General features: G+C 41.3%; 1 protein-coding gene and 1 long non-coding RNA gene across 4 annotated transcripts in view; one reads left to right on the top strand and one right to left on the bottom strand.

Annotated features, from left to right (window-relative positions):
• Nucleotides 1-21,024, top strand: part of LOC143930339 (uncharacterized) — an 892,155-nt gene that overhangs the window by 332,730 nt on the left and 538,401 nt on the right. The gene's annotated exons all lie outside the window — the stretch shown is intronic.
• Nucleotides 133-21,024, bottom strand: part of CCSER2 (coiled-coil serine rich protein 2) — a 182,706-nt gene continuing 161,814 nt past the window's right edge. The window contains exon 11 of one of the 3 annotated variants that reach the window (XM_077454592.1): nucleotides 133-6,695. In XM_077454592.1, coding sequence (XP_077310718.1) covers nucleotides 5,655-6,695 — 1,041 coding nt within the window. In that variant the 3' untranslated portion in view covers nucleotides 133-5,654. The remainder of the gene's footprint in view (nucleotides 6,696-21,024) is intronic. The other 2 variants (XM_077454594.1, XM_077454593.1) reach the window with 2 other exon arrangements.

Here is a 21,024-nt window from a genome sequence, read left to right as displayed (position 1 = left end):
AGACCAAAGATATTATGGAGTAGGGGTGAAGTGGGGCAACTTTAAAGAAACCATATGTACATGAAAATAAATGTAGGTGTACAGAACAAATAAACTCAGACAGTTTAGGATACCAGGAAGAAACAGGCATGCTACAAAGAGGTGTTGTATTTATTTCTCTTTAAAGATCATTTAGACACAGCAATTATAAAACAAGTACATTTTTATTATTTTACATGTAAAGAAAGCCAAACAATTGGAGGCAAGTAGATAATTTTAGGCACAACTCCAAGCAGTAAAGCTCATTTAAAGTGCATATTGTTTTCTTTTGTTTTATCACCTTAATTAAATGTTCTTCTATGCCACATAAAAGTACAGTAGTTATATAGTTAGTCTTTCCTCTTACAGATATTGCACATATTATACAAGAGACTTTAAGATGAAAGTAGCTTCTAGAGCAGCCTAAATAGAGTGGGAAATAAGCAAACTAATGGAATTCTTCCATGTCAACTTATTAAAAACGCATAGCAGAGCTGCATGACTCTAGTTGACAAGTCAGACAAAGGCAGAAGAATGCAATCCAGCTTATAAACAACTGTGCCCAATGTTATGTAACGTATTAATTGAAGGCACTCGCCTGACTCTTTTCTCCAGAAATTTTCTTTTTTTTTTTAACCTTCTGAAGACTTAAGATTAAACCAAACTCCCAGTAGCAAAAAAAGGATTGATGCACTTAGCTTAACCTTTACAATAGCTGTGATTGTGATAAGCATAGTGAGGCAGGCAAGAATAAGAACTGTAGACTATACAACAAACGAATTGAAAACTAAAAAGGGACAGTTACGACCATCCAATCTGAATGTTTAAGGATGGTCTGCATTGGATGCAAAAATGGAGGTCTGCAAGTGCTGATTAACTCGTTATCCATCATCTAATATACACAGGAAGGTGTTGCTGCTCTGTCTGGGGCTGACTAGTCACTGGAAGACTCAACTATATGGATTGTCTCCTGGTCCTGGCCTGGTACTACAATCTTAAATGTAGTGTGTGGCTCCCAAGAACCAGCAAAGCTGCATTTGCTTGCAAAGACAACAGATCTTGGTGACCTATGTGGAGAATTGCAGTCACTATTCCAACAAAGGCTGATAAGGGTCCCATGTTAGTAGTCACAACTTTGTATTGAATGGCTGAACCCTAAATTAAAGGTGAAGCACCTACAGATCACCTTTTGCATTATGTATGTAAGCAGCAGAGGTAAACTCTTCCTGATGTTTACAGTGGAGGATCAAAATCTAAGCATCTAGGTGTGCCAGGTTTCCTTGAGAGCTCTTGTATCTTAAATGCACCATACCAGCAGTTTTGAAAACTGACAAAATCTAGAAGTATTGATATCAGCAAAACAGTGACAGTGTGGTAAAGGCGATCCCCTTTTGTTGCTAGACAGTGGGCATTAGGCAAGGTTTGATTTTCTGGAAAACTTTTATTTTGTGGAGAGAAAAATATTAGTGCAGTCATTAAAACTAAAAAGGCAAGTCATATGCACAGTTTTTTGATTTGGCTATTTAACATGGACTAACTAGTACTAAGTGCGGGCCTACTAAAAATCTTCCAAAGTCCAGAATCTATGCTAAAACGAGTATCCACTACTGATAAAATATACCTGTATTATAGACTGCAACAGACCAAACATTGTGTATATATGAAAAACTAAAGAAAAATTAACTATCAGAGCTGTGTACCTTTAAATATTGTTAACTATACAAAACTTGTTAAAACACCATGGTTGTACACTATAAAATTCTCAGATCTGCTTTGCCTGTCTGTGGAGAGCCACACATAGGTATGAATTATATGTAAGCTTCTTACTTATAATTAGAAGTATGTCAAAAAACAGTGCAGCACATAAAGTGCATCAAAAAAACAAAGTGAAATACATACAATCAAAAGTACATAATGAAATAAAGTGTATCAATCCAAAATTCAATGTTATAAAGTAATATATAATTACATATAATTATATCTAATTACATAACTCTAAAGTGCAAGTTCTAATAGTGTGTATGAAAAGTTCAAATTAATGTCCATATTTCAAGCAACATCCACTAATGACAGTCAAGTTAGGTGATATCCAATGCAACAGATGAGTAGTGCATCCAGTGTATGAAACAACCACCACTATTCCCAAGGATACTTATCCTGACGACATGCATAGGCACAAAATGCGGTGGGTGGAGCCTTAGGTGCTGATGTCATTTCCAGATCGGTACCCATCTTAGTAAGGAGCAGCTGCATTTGTTTGTTTTGTTCCACGTGGAAGTTACTCTTTGTTTTAGTCAACTATTGTAATTAATACTACACTACAACTTCACCCTTTAGGCTTTGTGTCGTGAGCATTTTTCACATAGGGCCCCCCACTCTGGATACATATGGTTCATGCTGAACATCTAAGCATGAAGGATCTGTACAGTGGATGTGACAGTCTATGCCAATTTTCATTAGCTTTCTGGTGAGTGCATAGTGGTGGTGGTTTCATACAATGGATATTACCTATCTTGGATGTTGCTTGATATATGGGTATTTGAACTTTTCCCATGCACTATTAGCACTTGCACTTTATGGTTATATAATTAGCACAATATATTTGTTTTTAACATTTTTGGATTGATGCACTTTTCTATTTTATGTACTTCACTTAGTTCATGATTTCTTGATGCACTTTATGCGTTGCACTGTTTTTGATATACTTTGACTATCAGGTTGGTCACCTTTTTGTTCAAAGAGCATTGATTTCTGAGCACTCACTGTTTTCTGTATTATTAATTATAATTGTATAAGAAAATGCTAAAATTGCAGTACAGATCTGAAAAAGGATGCAAGCTAATTAAATACCCTTTACTATGTGGAAAATAACTATACTGTTAGGTTAGGAAACTTGTAATATGTTATACATTTAACCAGTATGTGATTCAATAACAGGTTTCTTTAATAAACAACTGCCTACTGGTTTGAAGACAGTTGCATACTAATGGGGAAAAATCAAAATGCAGAAGAGTAACTAATGGAATTTTCATACAGCTAGGCAGCCATAGAGAAGTGACTGCAATATTTTTCCTGTAAATATTGAAAAATTAGGTGTTACGGGTTTACCAAGTAAATAGCTCAAATATTTTCTAAATGTATGAGAGGCTATCATTTTCAGCAGATTAAATGAATACAGAAAGAGTATGAGTTTTGCATAGCACATCTTTATACAGGCATTATGTACTATTGATATTGATGTAATTCAAACGAGCCATCTGATGACATAAGCCAACTCAAGTTATCCTTAAGCTGTAGCACCAAGGCACAGCCATACAAGCCCACAGTAATTCATATTTTTGGTGATACCACTTTCATAGTCCATTCTATCATCTGTACAGAAAGGTAAAATATTAGATATTGACATATTTTGCACAGTGAGCCTTTTAGGGGGCTTTAGGTGATTTTGGAGCATGCTTTCTGATGTGTTTGTAGTCATGATTTCCCATCCCACTATTGATTTTACACAGATGTCTTAAATATGCCATTACAATAAGTCCCTACTCCATGGAAAACCTAAAACAAAATTTGCTGATTTGATATTTAGGTAACCATAATATGGCTTTTTAACTAATTGCTCCAATGATATCTGTTACCGGTCTGATGTTTCATATATGCCCATTCCATAAATTAGAAAGACATTAAATAAAAGCAGCCCTAGAGTATCCAAGTAACTTACTTTAAACAGTGGTAGCTCCCACATTATTGCTTTTGTTCTGCAATAAAAGAATAACTCTTGTAAAAATGAACCCTCATCCAACTATAATAATATATCATATAGCCAACATTTTAACTTCGCTGGTCTTTAGAACATTTTACCAGTCTACCAACATTCTACCAGTGACATGTTTACTGAGAAGCCATATGATGCCGCCTTCATTTTACTTTTTATACTGCAATGATTTCAACAGGACACCTAAGAAGGGCTAACAAATGATCAGCCTGAGCAACAGCTCATTGTAAACCTGTTCCTTAGAAATGTATTCCGCCTCCATATATAACAGATTGTATAGCAAAGTCAGAACAGAACTATAAATAACACAACAGCAAGTGCAATGTCATTTTGCATTACTAAATACTTCAATATAAATAATATAGTGATTAACATTTAAATACCCTCATGTGCAACATAAGATCTAAAGTCAGTTATTTTTTTACCAAGGTACGCATTTTAGTGACCCGAAAGCACCCATTTTAAGTCTAATAGATACAGACTTGTGAAGTGGTCCAGCAAGAGCTATAGCACCTTTGCTAGCGAATGCTATAGAGTCGTTAATGTCAGTGTATGCAGTATCTACCTTTGCCAAATCAGAAATATGTAAATGTTTAAACTGGGCTATCTTTCCTGCAGTCCTCTGCTGAATATTTGTAGAAACAGAAAAAATAAAAAAATATAGGTTGTATGCAGCACAGGTATAAGACAGAGAGATAGATGACAGGACAGGACAGGAATCTTTGTCATTGGAAAAAAACGTGGTACTGCACAAGGGCAAGTGCTGAACTTCTTTCCCATCCCAAGTATCCCATTTTCAACCAAATACTGCCTAGCTCAAAAGGCATATTTACAGAAGAATCATCAAGTACTTATCTCTTTCATCTTGGTTTCTAAAATAGAAAGAGGGCAAGGAGATCTGTATGCAGAAGCCCTTCATTTTTCTTCTATTAAACATGAATAGATTTTGGTGTGTACTAACACCTTGAATTAGTGTAAAACATAAGCAAACAACCTGAACTTCTGTGAAAGCTTTCCTGCAGCCTTCTGAAGCAAATTTCTATGCACCGTATAATCTATCGAACAGTTTTAATATTAGTATCCCACAGAATAATATGTAAAAATCTGTGCTATTTAATTTTAAATAATTAACTTAGAGCTGAAAGTCCTGTTGATAATACTGTTATGTCATCCTAAAGCAATTTATGCAATGTTTTTGGTCCTAATTTTGCAAGGAAACTGAAAAAAGGCCACCAGATACCTAATATGAATGTGAAGGAAGAGTTATTTCATAAAGACTTATTCACAAAGGGTTAAAAATGAGGGAATCCATTTCATTACATAGCGGCAAATTAGGCTGTTTGTAGACTGTGTCCTGTATGGATGAACTCCATGATACAAGTACAAAATTATAGTATGCAGATCTAAACAGGATAATGTGCAAAATACAAATATCAAATTAATAAATACAATTTATAATCTTAAGATAGATAAATAAGTGACAAACTTGCATAGAACTTGAAAATATATTGTACAACTGGCAGTAAATTATATATTATGCATAAATATATGGTTTATATTTGCACTATGTGATGATCAGGACTCAGAAGAAAATCTGTAAAATGGATGAACACATCTGCAGCATATAGTTTATAACCGTTGAACTGCTGCAGAAGGCAAACTGGATACTTAGTCAAAGTCAAAGCCAAGGTATTTTGTGTAGGTCAAGAATTACTATTTTTTCCCCCCATGATGTTCTTGGTAACGCAACATTGACAATAAATTGTATTAAAACACTACCATGGCCACTGTCATTCCTTAAAACAGGAGACTACTTATTGTACCCACTATTACTTTTAAGCATACAGTATCACTATATTTTCATTTAATTTGACTTTGGTTGAGGGAGTCGAGATTGCCTCTTTGGGATGGAGCAAGTATCAGGTTCGCGCATACCATCTTTTTTATATGAAAGGGGCCTAGGGAGAATTGAAGATGAAACCTTTCCTGGGGGTTTTGGGGGTTCTTTAGGAACATCTTGTGAAAGTACATCAGGCTTGGAAATATTTGGTGCCTTTAGTTTGGAAGGAAGATTACTTGGAGGTCGGAGCAATGATCCCTTGGGCGTTAGCTTGCTTATTGGCTTTGAGGTTTCAGCTGCTGGAGCTCGCAGATGAGAAGATAACTCTCCTTCACTTGACAACTTATCAGTTGATGGTGATGTACTGTGAATTAGTCGTCTTCTATCTGGCATGGTTTTAGTCAACAGGGTCTGACTAGAAGGTGAATGTATCCTTTCCAGTTTGCTAGTGTTGGAGTCAGGAGTGACATTTACAGTTGTCTGATACACAGGATTGGTATTCAATATGATCGGTTTCTTTTTGGTAAGGAAATTCTCTTGTGGACAAGAAGGGCTTAATGAATTCACCAAGATTTTAGAGTCTGTGGAGCTACTGTTTGGGGAGGATAAAGTGTTTCCTCGATGTGCCAAAGTATTTTGCAGTTTGGGCTTTGGGCACTGCAAAGTCTTTAGGCTTGATATTTGTCCAGGCAATGATGCATGTACACTTGTTTTAGACTTTACATCCTTTTGTTGACTAGGTGAAAATTCTGGTACAATGTTAGAAGAAAACCGTTTAACATTTTTGTTCTCATCAAATTGTGCATGATTTTTGTTGCGTTCCTTTTTATTTTTAGCTTCATCTTCTCCATCATTTATCTTCAACTGCATGCTTAACAGATCACTTAGTTCATTTGCAGGGATGATGGAGCTGGCAGCAGAATCATCGCTCTGGTAATTAGATAAAGATTCTTGGATTTGTTCTTCTGGTTCATTTGGGACCCCGATAGGTTGACATGCTGTTAATTTTCCCGAGGGGAGGTCTGTGGAACTGAGGGTGCTGCTGGAACACTGTAGTATTTGAGACTGCAGAAAAAACAAAAAAGAAATAAAAAAATTATTTGGCGTGCACCAAAGTGTATATATTTATATTCTTTTTATTGTTTACTTAGGGAACTTCTAGTTCACCAAAATGTGCAAGAATTAGTTCCCATTACAAAACTTCATAATAACAGTTATTAAGGTTGGCAAACATGCACACGTAAATAAATGAAAAACTAGAATATATAAATAGTCAACATTCCAACGCAAATTATATGTTCGCGTTTATATTTAAATAGTGTCAGGAATAAAAAATGCAGTTATTAAATGTACACATTTACTGTAAAACTAAACAGTATGTATGGAGGCAAATGGTTAACACATGCTAAGGGTTTCCTTCTAAAAGATTATATTATGGTCAACATAAAATTTACACACAAATTAAATGGTAGAGAGCAGTGATGCTGTGGACTCATAACCTGTCCAATCACTGTTCCCTCAGATTAGCCTCGGCTGGTTGTCTGCAGATAGTTCATCATCATTAAATACCGTTGCACCTTAAAATGTTCGTTACCCCCAACACTTCATATTCCTGATATGTGCCTGCTGTAACACGTACTTCTATGAGAAAGTATCTTGTTCTCTTTGCATTGCTTCCTTTATTTGAGATCCCTGGTGTTCCTACTAATCCCTTTGCTTTCCTATTAAAAACTGACCAAACTAAGCAGGAGAGCACATTGTGGTCAGTTCTCTAGCTAAGCCGGGAACTCTGCCTGCTCTCCTACAATGATCAAATTTGTCCTGACATGCCCCGTTGCACAGCCATTCACTGGGAAGCTCAGTGTACTGCTGCTTCTCCTCCCCCCAGCTCTGATGCAGCAGAGAACAGAGGGAATGTGATCACTTAAGAAAAAAAAAAAAAAAGGGGGGGGGAGGGTATTTATAATTTTTTTTATATCATGGTTTGGACATTGAAGAGAATTGCTGCCTGAGACTGGTGCTCTTTCAAGCGGGGAGGACAGCAACTCACAGCAGCATCTGCCGACCTGTGCCCCGGGATCGTTCCAAGCATGTCCCGCAAGAAGAACAAACAGAATGGTCCCAGGAGGCTCACAGACTTCTACCCTAAGACCGGGGCCCGGGAACAGAAAAGATGGCGCCGGAGTGCCGCTCAGGAAGGCACACTGCTCTTCTCTTGCTAGGCACTCCCTGGATCGCCCTTCAGACACTGAAGAAGACACTATGGAGATCCTGCTGTCTAAATGCTCAGCTCCTTCTGTCTCTCCAAACATGAAAGGGCATTTAAGTAAAAAGAAGCAGCAATGGGACACGCATGCAGGGGAGGGTGGTGCAGCTGGGAACACAGACACACTGGCTGCACTTCCCACCTCAGACAACTCTGCCTCAGAGCACTCACTGAAAAACATGTTACTCTCCCTAAAGAGAGTTTTACAGAGAGAAATTCATAAATCAGTGATGTAGATACAGTCCCATTTGGTCCTATTGGTGAACACACCTCAGAACTAGAGCAGCAGATGTCTGAATGCACAACAGCACGTAATGAGCTAGTTGATGCTCACATGGATCAGAAAGAAGAGATTCAACAACTTAAAAATAAAATCGCTGATCTTGAGGATAGATCAAGAAGGAACAATATTAAGTTAAGGGGGAATCCCTGAGTCTGTCCCCAACAGCGATCTGATACCTTACAATCAACTCTTCCTAAAACTGCTCCCTGACCATAGACCACAGGACTTTATTATTGATCGAGCCCACAGAATTTTTAAGCCCAAACACCTTCCTGCCTCTGTCCCCAGGGATGTAGCAAGAGTCCATTTCTTTTGTGTCAAAGCTTGTATAATTTCAGCTGCCAGCTCCATGAAATCACTCCCAGAACCCTATAATCAACTCTCCCTCTTCACAGACAGCTCTGCTTACACAGCTCAAAGAAGACGGGGACTTTGCTCCCATCACCAAGATTCTCAGGGATAATATTACCTACTCATGTGGTTTTCCAACCAAGATCCTAATTACATATCAAGACAAATCAGTTTCTGTCCTCACCCCCAAGGATGGATGGATTTAAGCAAATACACAACTGGAGACTGGTACCTAATGCTTCTCCTCAAAACATAGGCAACAGCTCTCCTTCTAGAATCCCCTCAAATTGGGCAACAGTAGAACAAGCCTGACCGGTTTCTCCTCGTCCCTTCCTCCCGAAGCTCCTCGCCACTTCCTCCCTTGCCTATGCTCTTGGGAAATGATGACACATCATTTCCCAGGAGTCTGTGGGCAGTACCGTGATGCTGCCATAACAATGGGCTGGGACCTTCCTCTGTGTCGCCACCCGCTGCAATGGCAACTTTAGAAACAATCGGTGCTATGGCCGGTGAATCGCGCATGCTGGTTACCCAGCATGCACCTCTCCAAAACAAATCCAGGAAATGATTGTGGGCATGTGAAGCCCAATTGAGATCTCGATGGCAACGGCCACAACAGGAGGCAGCAAATATTCAGTAAGAAATGTAAATTTTTGAGAATTACATAATAAACATTGTATATTAGTTTTTTTGGATTTGTATTAGTAATAATGATTGGATCAAATAAAAAAAAATAATAATAATTTTGCCGGAACTCTGCCTTAAGAATCAAGACAATAAGACACTTCCATCATCTGATGACATCTCCCAATTTTTACAATCTGTTAATTTACCGACTGTAAATCCAGCACAACTTGCAGAACTGTCCGCCCCTTTTACTGACCTAGAGATTGAAAAAATAATACAGAACCTCGAGCTTCATAAAGCGCCAGGCCCAGACGGTTTTAGCAATGACTATTATAAAATATTCCACAGTAGTCTGGTACCACATCTGGGTAATATGTATAACCAAGTTGCTGACACAGGCATCTTCCCCCCAGAATCCTCTCTCTGCACTTCTCGTCACGACTCCCAAATCAGGAAAGCCGCATGATGACCCAGCTAATTACCACCCCATCTTGCTTTTGAATTCAGACACCAAAATCTATGCCAAGGTCCTAGCTAACTGGCTTGCCACACTTATTCCCCTTCTGGTTCACAATGATCGGGTCGGTTTTGTAATGGGATAGCAGGCCTCTGACAGCACCAGGAGATTTATAGATATCATACAATGGTCTGAGCACTGTCGAATGCCTGCTTTCTCTCTTTGGATGCAGAGAAGGCATTTGTCAGGGTGCACTGGGGTTTTCTTTCAGCAGTCCTGCAAAATTTGGCATATTAGGACGAATTAACTCGGCTATATTAAAACTCTCTATACAGTCCCAAATGCCAGGGTATGGACTTGTGGCCTTTCTAAACCATTCCAAATTACAAATGGCACCCCGTCCCCATTCCCCCCTCATATTTGCCCTCATTATGGAACCTCTTGCCCAATCTATTCAAGCTGATCAACTGATATGAAGAGTTCAAATCGGAAATACTGAGCACAAAATAGGTTTATACGCCGATGATGTGTTACTGTCCTTAAACCCACAAATGTCCCTCGCTGCACTGCAGCATAAATTAAATAAATTTCAGTAGGATCTCGTTATACAAATTTAATCACTCCAAATCGCAATTGCATATGATCCCAATCTGTCTAGATAGCTACGACAAAACACACATTTCACGCGTGTCACTTTTCTTATGGGCACCAACCCCTTCGCTTACATATCTGGGTATTCAGCTGATGTCATCAAGCTCTGGAATTCTCAGACACAACTACAACACTTTAGTAATGAAACTGACTAAAATATGTGAGGATTTCAGAGCCACATTTGCATCTTGGACAGGCCATATAGCACTCTGTAAAATGTTTTTACTCCCACAAGTTTTGTAAATGTTCAGGATGCTACCTTTACCGTTCTTCCCATTACATCTCCGCAATATCCAAAGTATCATCAACACCTTCATCTGGGGGAAGAAAATACCTTGCATCCATTCCTCTATCATTTACGCTCCCAGGTAGTTCTCTGGTATAGGAGCACCTGACGTAATCATTGTGGTCACACTCATCAGACACCTCCTAGAAACAGCTTGAAACGCATGAATTGGGCTCTAACCATAAGTACCTACTTAGCTTCTCCACCTTACGTCAACACCAGGACAAATTCTTTATGGACACTCTGACAGCTACCTCCAGAGTGTGGAACTCAGTTATGCAACCTGTTAAGGGTATACCTCACTCTGCATTAAGACACCTACTGATACTGTGCCTACACCTAGCATCTCCGGATCTAGACCTCCACTCTTGGGACTCACTCGGTATACATTACCTTAGTGATCTCTTTGCGGGTAACCATTTAAAATCCTTTCAAGATTTATGCCACACTTATCACTTATGTCACAGACTTTTACAAATACCTACGAGTTTGCCACTTTCCCTGGTAAAAATGGAATAATGATGCCATGGCTGGAGACCTTCTTCAGTTGCTTGATAACCATCTTCCAAAATCCTTCCTGCCTCTCAATTTCTACGGCTTACTCCAAAAACCAATGAAACTAAATAAAACACCTACTATGGAATTCTGTGAGTGAGAATTAAACTTCAACATCTCCACATCACATTGGCATGCTTCAACTGGGAAACCTCTTCAAGTATCTAAATGCATAACGTATTGGGATTTAGCTCAAAAACTTTTACATAAGTGGTACTATACTCCTCAAACTGGCCAAGATTTCCCCAGATCACTCTCGACTTTACTGGAGGCAATGTGGTCACGATGGGACACTAGTGCATATTTGGTGGCATTGTTCGCAGTTAAAGTGCTTTTGGTCTGAATTATTTAACCTAATTTCCTATCACCTGTACACCTGATCCTAAACTGACTCTTCTAGGTATAGGTATCAAACAGTGGCCCCCTTCATTTCAAACATTTATTACTGCCAGGCTCTCCTTTGCAAAATCGTGGAAAGATGCAAAACCTCCTATCCTGGCAATAGTAGTTACTCTGCTAAATAATGTCATGCAGGAATTTCTTTTTGCTAAAGCACATTATAAAGAAACCAATTTATGGAGGCATTGGACCCCCTGGCTGCAAGACTACTGACCTATTTCCCTCACCTGAGCTCATTTTAAGGTGTCCCATAAGGTGTTAATGATCTCTCAGCTTACCTTGATAGAATGTATTCTTAGATGATTCCAGGTACTACCACACACATCGTTATTGTACCAAAAGTACCCTCGAGGGCTATAGTGACAGTAATACCTTAACTGTAACATAGCCTTTTGCTTCTTTACATATGATGCCTACTGTACTAACCTGAACCTCGTTCGATATACACACACACACACTCTTGTTTTACTGCAATTACTTATGTTAAATGGTTATGTCATCTTTAAATATTCAATAAAGAGAGAATAAAAAAAAAATATATATATATATATATATATATATATATATATATAAATATATATATTTTGCCTTTCATTTCTATTTTAAACTGAATGAGTTTGACAAGGTGATCGTTTACAATCACTTTAAGCCCTTATTTTCGTGTCACACTTCCATGCAGACTTAAAATGTAACTAAAGGCAAAACTTTTACATTTTGGGTAGAGTGGAGATGTATTAGAACACCTATTAGATTTTTACTGCTGTGCCCATGTTAGGGAGATTCACCCTCTCAATTTGTTATATTTACTGTTATCATTGAAAGTGAAAGTAAATAAAAATCCAAAATTTTGAGTTGTACCCTGAACAGTAAGCAGAGAAATCTTCCAATAATAGCCCTAATTCCTGTGACCTGCGGGGCCCCAAGAGAGTCCCTTAATTTGCAGGCATCTCCTCTTACTTCCTGTTTTGGCTATGGGACAGGCAATTAAGATAAATCTCCCCAATGGGAGACAGATTGCAAAAAATAAAACCCCACAACACAATATTAACACTTGCCTGCCTGGCATTCTATTGAACAGTTAGGAGCACCCAGGTTTAGGGAAGCATCGGTGATCATGTAAGCACTCTCAGCACATAACCATTGACTGCCAAATCAAGTATGAGTGTGGTGCGTGGTCATTCAATCCCACCCTTTTGCAGTTGCACATGAGTGTTGAGCCCTCGTAAAAAGGGTTAGAAAAAAAAAAATCAATATCAACTATAAAAACTTTTTTTTAAGAAGTTTAAACTCCAAATACAGTCAGTTTGAAATTATATGTTTTATTGCTTTATGCAACTGCACAGAATCAACTTATATGGACTTATAGGGATGTCTCATGTAGCTAATAATTTAAAGAGCTCTAAACAGGTCAGACCGTAGAATGAGATGAAAATTACCAAGACTGCATTGCATGGCCTTTTGAAAGTAGGTATACTATTCCAAGGTTTAAAATGGAAAAGCTTCCCTGCGTGTGTTACCGCTTCTCATCCATTTACAGGCTTAGTTCCTGACAAAAAATATTTAACCAAAAAAAAAAACATTCAACAAACTTTTACAAACATTGTATTTGAAAGTAGGTACCCGTCACGATGGTTCTGGAACTCCAACTTTTGGTGATGACCTAAAGTGCACTCACCGAAGGGTAAAGTATTAAGATACCACCATAAAAAAGCAGGTGTATAGTTGCCTCTCATTTGAAGAAGACCTTATAACTAATATGCAAGGTCCATTGTTCAGGTTTGGCCCTGCCCCTCCCTCTCATTAAGGAACCACTGGAAAATAGTATAAAAACACAAATGCAGAGGAATGGGCAATACAGACTGCTTTCAGTGCACTTGTAGTGCAAAGTGGATTTGCCTTTAGTAAATAAACCCCTCTGTCACTGACCTGAGACAATCAAGCAACTGAAGTTCAAAACCCTTCATCTGTAAACTCATACTGGATCAGTGGTTCAGACTGTATTACAGCCTGGTAGCTTTCAGAAGCAGGTCAGACCCAGCAGCCTCTACACTTACTCAATACAGTTTTTTTTTTTTTTTTTACTTCTGGGTGTAAGGGTGAGCAATACTTTTAAAATAGAATTAAGGGTTTTTCTCTACATTAAGAACCAAGCCATCAAACATCACCGATGGCTTGGTTCTCACAGATCCCTGAGAGGAGAGCTGCTGACTGTCAATCAGCAGCTCTCCTCTCTGCTCCTCTGTGCTCACTGGAGTGCTGAGCTGTGGAGAGGCGGGGAGCAGCCGTCAGACCGCTCTCTGCTGAAACGGGTCAAAAGAGCGTAAAACGAATTGCACCCCTGTGACCCATAGGAGAAGCCCAGCCAAACAAGCTCAGCCTGGACTTCTCCTTTAAGGGTTGGTTTAATAGTCAAAGCAATAATTTGAAAGCAATAAGAGTCAATGGCACAGGAGATTGAGAACTCATCGTTGAGGGCACTCTGGGAAAGTTTGACATGTTCACTTGATTTCCACCCTGTATTGCATAAACGTTTTAGTTTACCTAAAAGGGATATTTTAAGTGGTTGTAAACCCACTCAGATAAATTCAGATAATCTTCTGTTTGCTATAGATAGGTGCTCCTGTGTCTGTTGGCATTTTATATATATATATATATATATATATATATATATATATATATATATATATATATATAAAATGCCATCTATACCTGATTTCAGAGCGCGGTTCGGTGCTCACGTGACAGGCCGGCCCTCCTCTCTCTTTTTGACAGCTGCAGTATGCGGGTCCCCTGCTGAAGTCAGTCGGGACGAGGGGAGAGAAGGAGAGAGACAGCCATTCACACGAGCGGCACTCTGAAATCAGGTATAGCTGCCATTTTTTTTTTTTTTATAAAACACAGGAGCACCTATCTTTAGGAAACAAAGGGGATTATAGAAGATATAAAAAGCTATTTCAGCAACAGGAGGGGAGGGTTTGGGCACTTGACAGAGCAGAGACAGGGAGGGAAGAGAGGACAGGAGAGCTGCGGATGACTGAGGCACATAAACTGACCACAGTGTCAGAGCTCAGCAGCCATAAACCTTGGTCAGTTTACAGAGGGGAGGGCATAGCCAGGCAGGATCAGCCAGGCTTTTTAGGCGATACAGGGGGCCAAATTACACAGCACAAGCACTATGCTGTATAACATGCTTTAAAGGAGCAGGATTTTTTGTTGTTGTTTTGAACAGATGCCATCATTTCAGGCATTCTGGTTCCAGGATAACTCCCTGGTCCTACATTCCCAACTAGGTCCAACTGCCACGGATATCACACAGGTGTTGTAAACTCACTGGACTGGACTGACCCTTTACATTAATTATAACATTTAAATTAAAAACCCATTGAAAAAAAGGTGACCGAACAAAAGTTTTGCCAAAGCTTTGATAGTGAATGAATACATATTCAATGTGTAAACACGTCTGTCATGACATCCAGGAAAATGAAGATCACAATAATACCTGTGTATATTGTATATTATGTAACATCCGAAACAATGTGTATACTGGGCATTGACCCTGAATAATGTGTGAAAATAAACCTTCATCTAATCACCAGATTTCAATCAAAAATGTGCAATGGCATGCCTGTCCAAACCCTGACAGTCTTCTGTGAGGCTAGAAGAATGGACAATGCCTTTGAATGGCTAAGGTTGAAACTGACATCATTCACCTACTTCTCCACCTCAGTCAGAGGAAGCCTTATATTGTAAAATAAAAATACAAGGCTTTTCCTCGGTGACTGAGAAGCATTAAGGCCGACTCAAAATTTTTCTTGCAGCAGATAAAGGTCGTCTGTACTAATGCTGAACACAGAGCTGCATGTATGTAGCTGATGCTACTAAAGTACGATACAGCACAACCCAGCGGCCACATCAGTTCATAATGGAAAGAGTATGTTTGGGCCATCTTGGCTCAAGCAAACTATTTAAAATGGCTGGAAACCTATAATTCAGTTTTAAAGCCGATCTCCAGGAAATAGACAAAATATATCTTTGTGGGGAAGGCCCAAAATCCCTGGATGCTAATTGTGGTGCGGAAGTGATCCATTGATGAGACAAGAAGTCTCGGCATGACACGCCAGTAGTGCAAGCCCTCTCCCCCCTCCCATCATTCAGTGAGGATATTATATGCATCCTGGCATGACAGCTTGGAAGTCTGCAGAGCGGTGAACCTTTTTTTTTATGTTCCTATCATTTGTTGGGACTTGATTTATGCATCAACACCTTATTGACCAGACATATATTGCTACAAATTATCTGCTATGGAGGTACATGCCATGACTCTGTTCTTTAATGGGAGTAAAAGGCTGCACTAGTTGTAACTATCTCAGGGCTTCACACACACAATACAAGGATTCCCCGTCACCTCAGCACAGGGTTCCGCTCTGAGGATTATTTAGCAACAGTTTGTTGAAATGTTTATTATTGGATTACATCTCTTTATCTTATGCTGAAGACTAAATGTGGGAATGTTTGTTTTCTTGAGACAGCACGCTGTGTTGTGTTTTTTCTACTGAGCGATCGCTCGTGCAACACAGCAGATATTTACCCTATTACATATGTCCACTCCAACTCAGCCATTTAGGATATGAGTGTGAAGTTTGAATGACTGCGGTAGCTACCCGTACCTTGACAACGTTGTGAAATTTTTAATTAATGTGGTGGAGGTGCATTTCTATTGGTTGAATTGATTTTTTCTTCAATAAAATGTTTTTTCACCAGCTGTCTATCTTTGAAGATTCACTTTGGACTCTGTCCACCTTCTATAATATATATATATATATATATATATATATATATATATATATATATATATATATATATATATATATATATATATATATATAAAATATATATATATGCCAGTATGGTGGCCTGAATTTATGGGAGGAGCCCAGGGGGTATTTAACCAGCCCACTCGCCTGTGGTCTTTGTCGCGATACTACGTCACTAGACTATTCGAGATTCTTTGCCATTCGGAAAAACTTCCCTCTCCAGAAATCTCGTGGTTTCGTTTCCCGATCGTGTTTTTGTACAAACATCTCTGGCTCGACTGCCGCAGGTAGGGGTCTTGATTGACCTTTTTTCATGCATTTCTGTTGAGTATCTTGCCACGAATCTCGACGTTAAAACCCTCGAGTCATTCGTTATAAATCCTGCTCACGACCGGGTTGTTAACCTACTCGAACGCACCGTTGTCGTAACCGACTTAATTTCATGGGCCTCACTTTGTTTCGAGTCGGTTATGCCTATATGTCACATCATTTCGTAGCTTGTTGTATCTCTACCTCTGTACCATGTTCCACAGACAGGTCGTTGCCAGTCGCAACACACGGCACAACGATTCATGCCTTCGCCACGGCTGGCTCATTTCAATCATTTCACTAATTTCTCTGTCACGTACAGCGCTCCGATTCGAGTCCAGTCGCATCCGCAATGCGCCGATTCGTCCCGGTGTGCCCCAGTTATTTGGCCTCATTTCAGTACATGCTCCAGAGCCCGCTCGTTGTTAGTCGCAGTTTTCGGCTTAGCGATCCAGGCCTCTGTCATGGGAATCATTTCACTGTCACCTATTACGCTCTGATTCGAAGCCAGTCGCATCTGTAATGCACTGATTCGTTCGGCGTGCCCCAGTTGCTTTGGCCTAATTTCAGTACATGCGCTAGAGCCCGCTCGTTGTTAGTCACAGTTTGCGGCTTCTCCGATTGGCGTCTCTATCATTGGGAAACATTTCTCTGTCATATAGCGTGCTTCATTCCAAATCCGATCGCATCCCTATGCGTCGATTAGTTCGGACGTACCCCAGGTATTTTTTCATTTCGGCCTCATTTCAGTGCATGCTCCAGAGACCAGTTTGTCATCCAGTCGCAGGATGCGGCCGGCCGATCTAGGCCTCTGTCATGACATATGTTGTTCATTTCATTTCACTGTCACATTCCGTGCTCCGGTTCGAATCCAGTCGCACCTAAACATGCACCGATTCGTTCCGGTGTGCCCCAGGTTTTACCCACATTTCAGTACATGCTCCAGAGTCCAATTTGTTGTCAGTTGCATTTGCGACACAACCGTTTCGTGCCTCTGTCATGGCAAGTTTCTGCTTCATGTCACCGATTCGCCTCGGCGTGCCCCAGATGTATTGGCCACATTTAACTTTCTTCCACAGGTTGCCTCATTTGACGTTCGCAGTTACAGCACTAGTTCGTGCCCCCACGATAGCACAAAACATTTCACTCATTTTGTCCGTTGACTGACACATCGAATTGGGACAGTATACAAGAAAAAAAAAAAAAAGAGAACTACTCAAAATCGTCTAGTCACCAGTGCACCTCGGTCATATCACTCAGTTGTTTACGTCACCTTTTAGTTACTTTATCAGACTCCTCATCAGTTGTCATCTGTTGTTTCTCTCTCCAGGTCAGTCAAGTTCAGTAGGTCCACCCTGCATCAGGTTGGACGTTATTTTCCCAGGTAAAAAATAAAATAAAATAAAATAAATAGAAGGGGTAAAATGACAGCAACCGTGCAGGTATACGTATATATATATTAAGGACATACAACGATTATATATATATATATATATATATATACACACACACATATACACACACACACACACACTCACACGTTCACACCCGCCTTGGAGCATAGCAGCGGGTGCGTATGCTTTGGTAGACTAGAGAAACAGTCTTGACTTGTGTCACCCTCAATAGATTCCGGTCGTCCATCTTGCGACCCCAAGGAGATAGGACGTCGTGCCTAGGGCACAGACTACCTAGAGCCATGTCTCAAACTGGCAGCAAAGATCTTACCACCCCTTTGTCTCCTCACCCGCCTTCAGTGAGCTGCAGCATACAGTCCCTCAGGGGTTGGACCATTCCCAAGCTGACGGCAGAGCTGAGGCGCAGGGGCATTCCTTTCCCCACCATGGCCAAGAAGGCAGAGCTTTTCAGGCTCCTCTCCCCCCTGCCGGCCACGGCTTCATACAGCTTCATACAATGGTGTCTTCTTTGGCTAACACAGTCACGGACGTCCCGGCCAGAGTGGCACTCTTAGATCCTCACCCGGCCACAACCACCCCTGATCCAATCACAGTCCCCACACCACTTCCAACAGGTACCTCAGGGACATGTCCCGCTGTCTGCCCAGCACATCTAGTTCCGGCCGGCATAAGGAAGGACATCCTGGATGGCAAGGATGTCAACCTTTCCTCCCTGCTCATTTCGGTCCATGATCTCAAGGCCAAAGATCCTAGACTGAACCGCAAGCTGTCTGCCTCAGACTTCTCCCCTAGCCTTTGGTATGCTAAGGGACGTCATATGCTCAGCTTCCCCCGGCAGAAGGGAAGAGCTGGACTTATATCTCCACACCGTGGTGGACTTAGGGTACAAATGCGGAGGCTTCTCTTTCTACGACTACCACCGTTGCTACTGTGCCAAAGCAGCCGCCAGGCTGGCGCAATTTCAGACAGCCACAGACTGGAGCCTCATGGACCCTGAGTTGTTCTGCCGGCATTTTGCCAGCTTATGCTCGCCACTATGTGCCATCTGTCAGTCCTCCACCCACACCGCCTCCTGGTGCGCCAACGCAACAGTTAGTCACCCCTTAGAGTTCTCCTCCACCTCCGGTACAGCCCAAGGCCCGTCAGCCTCCGTTCAGAAAACCCAGGTAGATAAGTTCGGACGCTCGGTTTGAACCGTGGGGGGGGGCGGCTATTTGCAACAATTATACTTATGGCTCGTGCAATTTTAGCCAATGCCGCCTGCTGCACGTGTACGTCTTATGTCACAGGGCACACCCCAGGAATCTCTGTGAGGTCAAACAGAAGGGCTCGTGACTAAGCCACATAGATGTCCTGTGGTTGGGGTTCTATCTCACCTTACAACCCACTCCCTCACTAGCCACCTTCCTCATCCGTGGCTTCACAGCAGGCTTTCATACCGGCCTTATCTCTCTGCCCCACGCAACCTATGAGTGCAGGAATCTTCGCCCAGCAGCCTCCGATGAGAAGGCCATAGACCAGTTGCTGCAAACTGAATTAGAGCGAGACTTTGTCATAGGTCCCTTCACACAGCCCCCGTTTAGCACTTGGAGAGTTAGCCCTATTGGGCTTGTCAAGGGCAAGTTCTCAAATAAAGTCCGTTTGGTGTACGACCTGTCTGCGCCTCATTCTTCCCACGTTCCCAGCTTGAATTCCCTGATCCCCTCCGAAGAATTCTCGTTAAAATATGCCTCCGTCGACATGGCTATCCAGGCCATCCTTAAAGTAGGCACAGGCGCATGGCTGTCTAAAGCCGACATTTCCGATGCCTTTAAACTTTTGCCTATCCACCCCTCCCTCTGGTACTGGCACGGTATTAAATGGAGAGACCTATATTATTTTGCTACCAAACTGACATTTGGCTCTAAGAGCAGCCCCTGGCTTTTCAACAGGTTTGCACAATCTCTTGCCTGGATCCTGTTGCACAAAGCTTGTCGTCAGCAAGTTATCCATTACCTGGACGACTTCCTGTTAATCGAGCAGCTGGGTGTACCGCCAGGGGACCTCAACAAACTAAGAACCGTCTTCGGGAACCTCAATGTCCCCATTGCCGAACATAAGGGTGATGGGCCTGCACACTCCATCACTTTTCTCGGAGCCAATCTCGACACCTGCTCCATGCAGGCCAGCCTGCCCCTTGACAAACTGACCCGCATTAGGTCAGTTCTCCGAGAATTCACCCGTACCAGAGGGTGGACAAGGAGACAGCTACAGTCATTATTGAGCATGCTTAACTTTGCTATGCGTATCATTCCACAAGGTCGCTCCTTTGTCTCGCGCCTGTTGGTCTATCTTTCTCAGGCACAAGACCCGGATCAAGTGCTCAGCCTGGATACCGCAGTCATAGCAGACCTGTCAATGTGGGACCAGTTCTTGTCCACCTGGAATGGCATGTCCTTGTTTATCCAGTCTATCTCACCTCTGTCACCACAGGTAGTGACAGATGCCACCGCCTCCACTGGATTCGCGGCTATTTTTGGCCACCATTGGTTTGCCAGACCCTGGCCTCCTCAGATACTCTTGGTCCCCGGGTTTAGCCAGTCTTCATCCCTGTTCGAGCTTTACCCCATTGTAGCAGCCGCCCAGCTCGGGGGTCATACCTGGACAGTACAAAACTGTAGGTTTCACTACCGACAACCAGGCCACGGCTGAAATCATCAACAAAGGCAGGTCTAAGTCTCTCACCATGATGTCCTTCCTAAGCAGGCTGGTGCAGCGCTCTCTGCAGCATCAATTTAATATTTACTGTACGTTTGTCCCAGGAAGAAGCAACCTTGCAGCTGACGCGCTATCATGCTTTAATTACCTCTCCTTCTTTCGGCAGGTTCCCGAAGCCGATACAGTGTCAGCTCCTATCCCGCTTTGGTCTCGGCTGACCCTGGACTAGAGCCGCATCTACATGGAGCCACTCAACTCATCAACCAATCTCTCTCAAGTAACAC

The sequence above is a fragment of the Lithobates pipiens genome, unplaced genomic scaffold (assembly GCF_037356315.1).
Source record: "Lithobates pipiens isolate NorthernLeopardFrog02 unplaced genomic scaffold, aLitPip1_a1.2 Scaffold_25, whole genome shotgun sequence".
NCBI lineage: Eukaryota > Metazoa > Chordata > Amphibia > Anura > Ranidae > Lithobates > Lithobates pipiens.
This window is presented reverse-complemented; position numbering and strand designations above follow the sequence as displayed.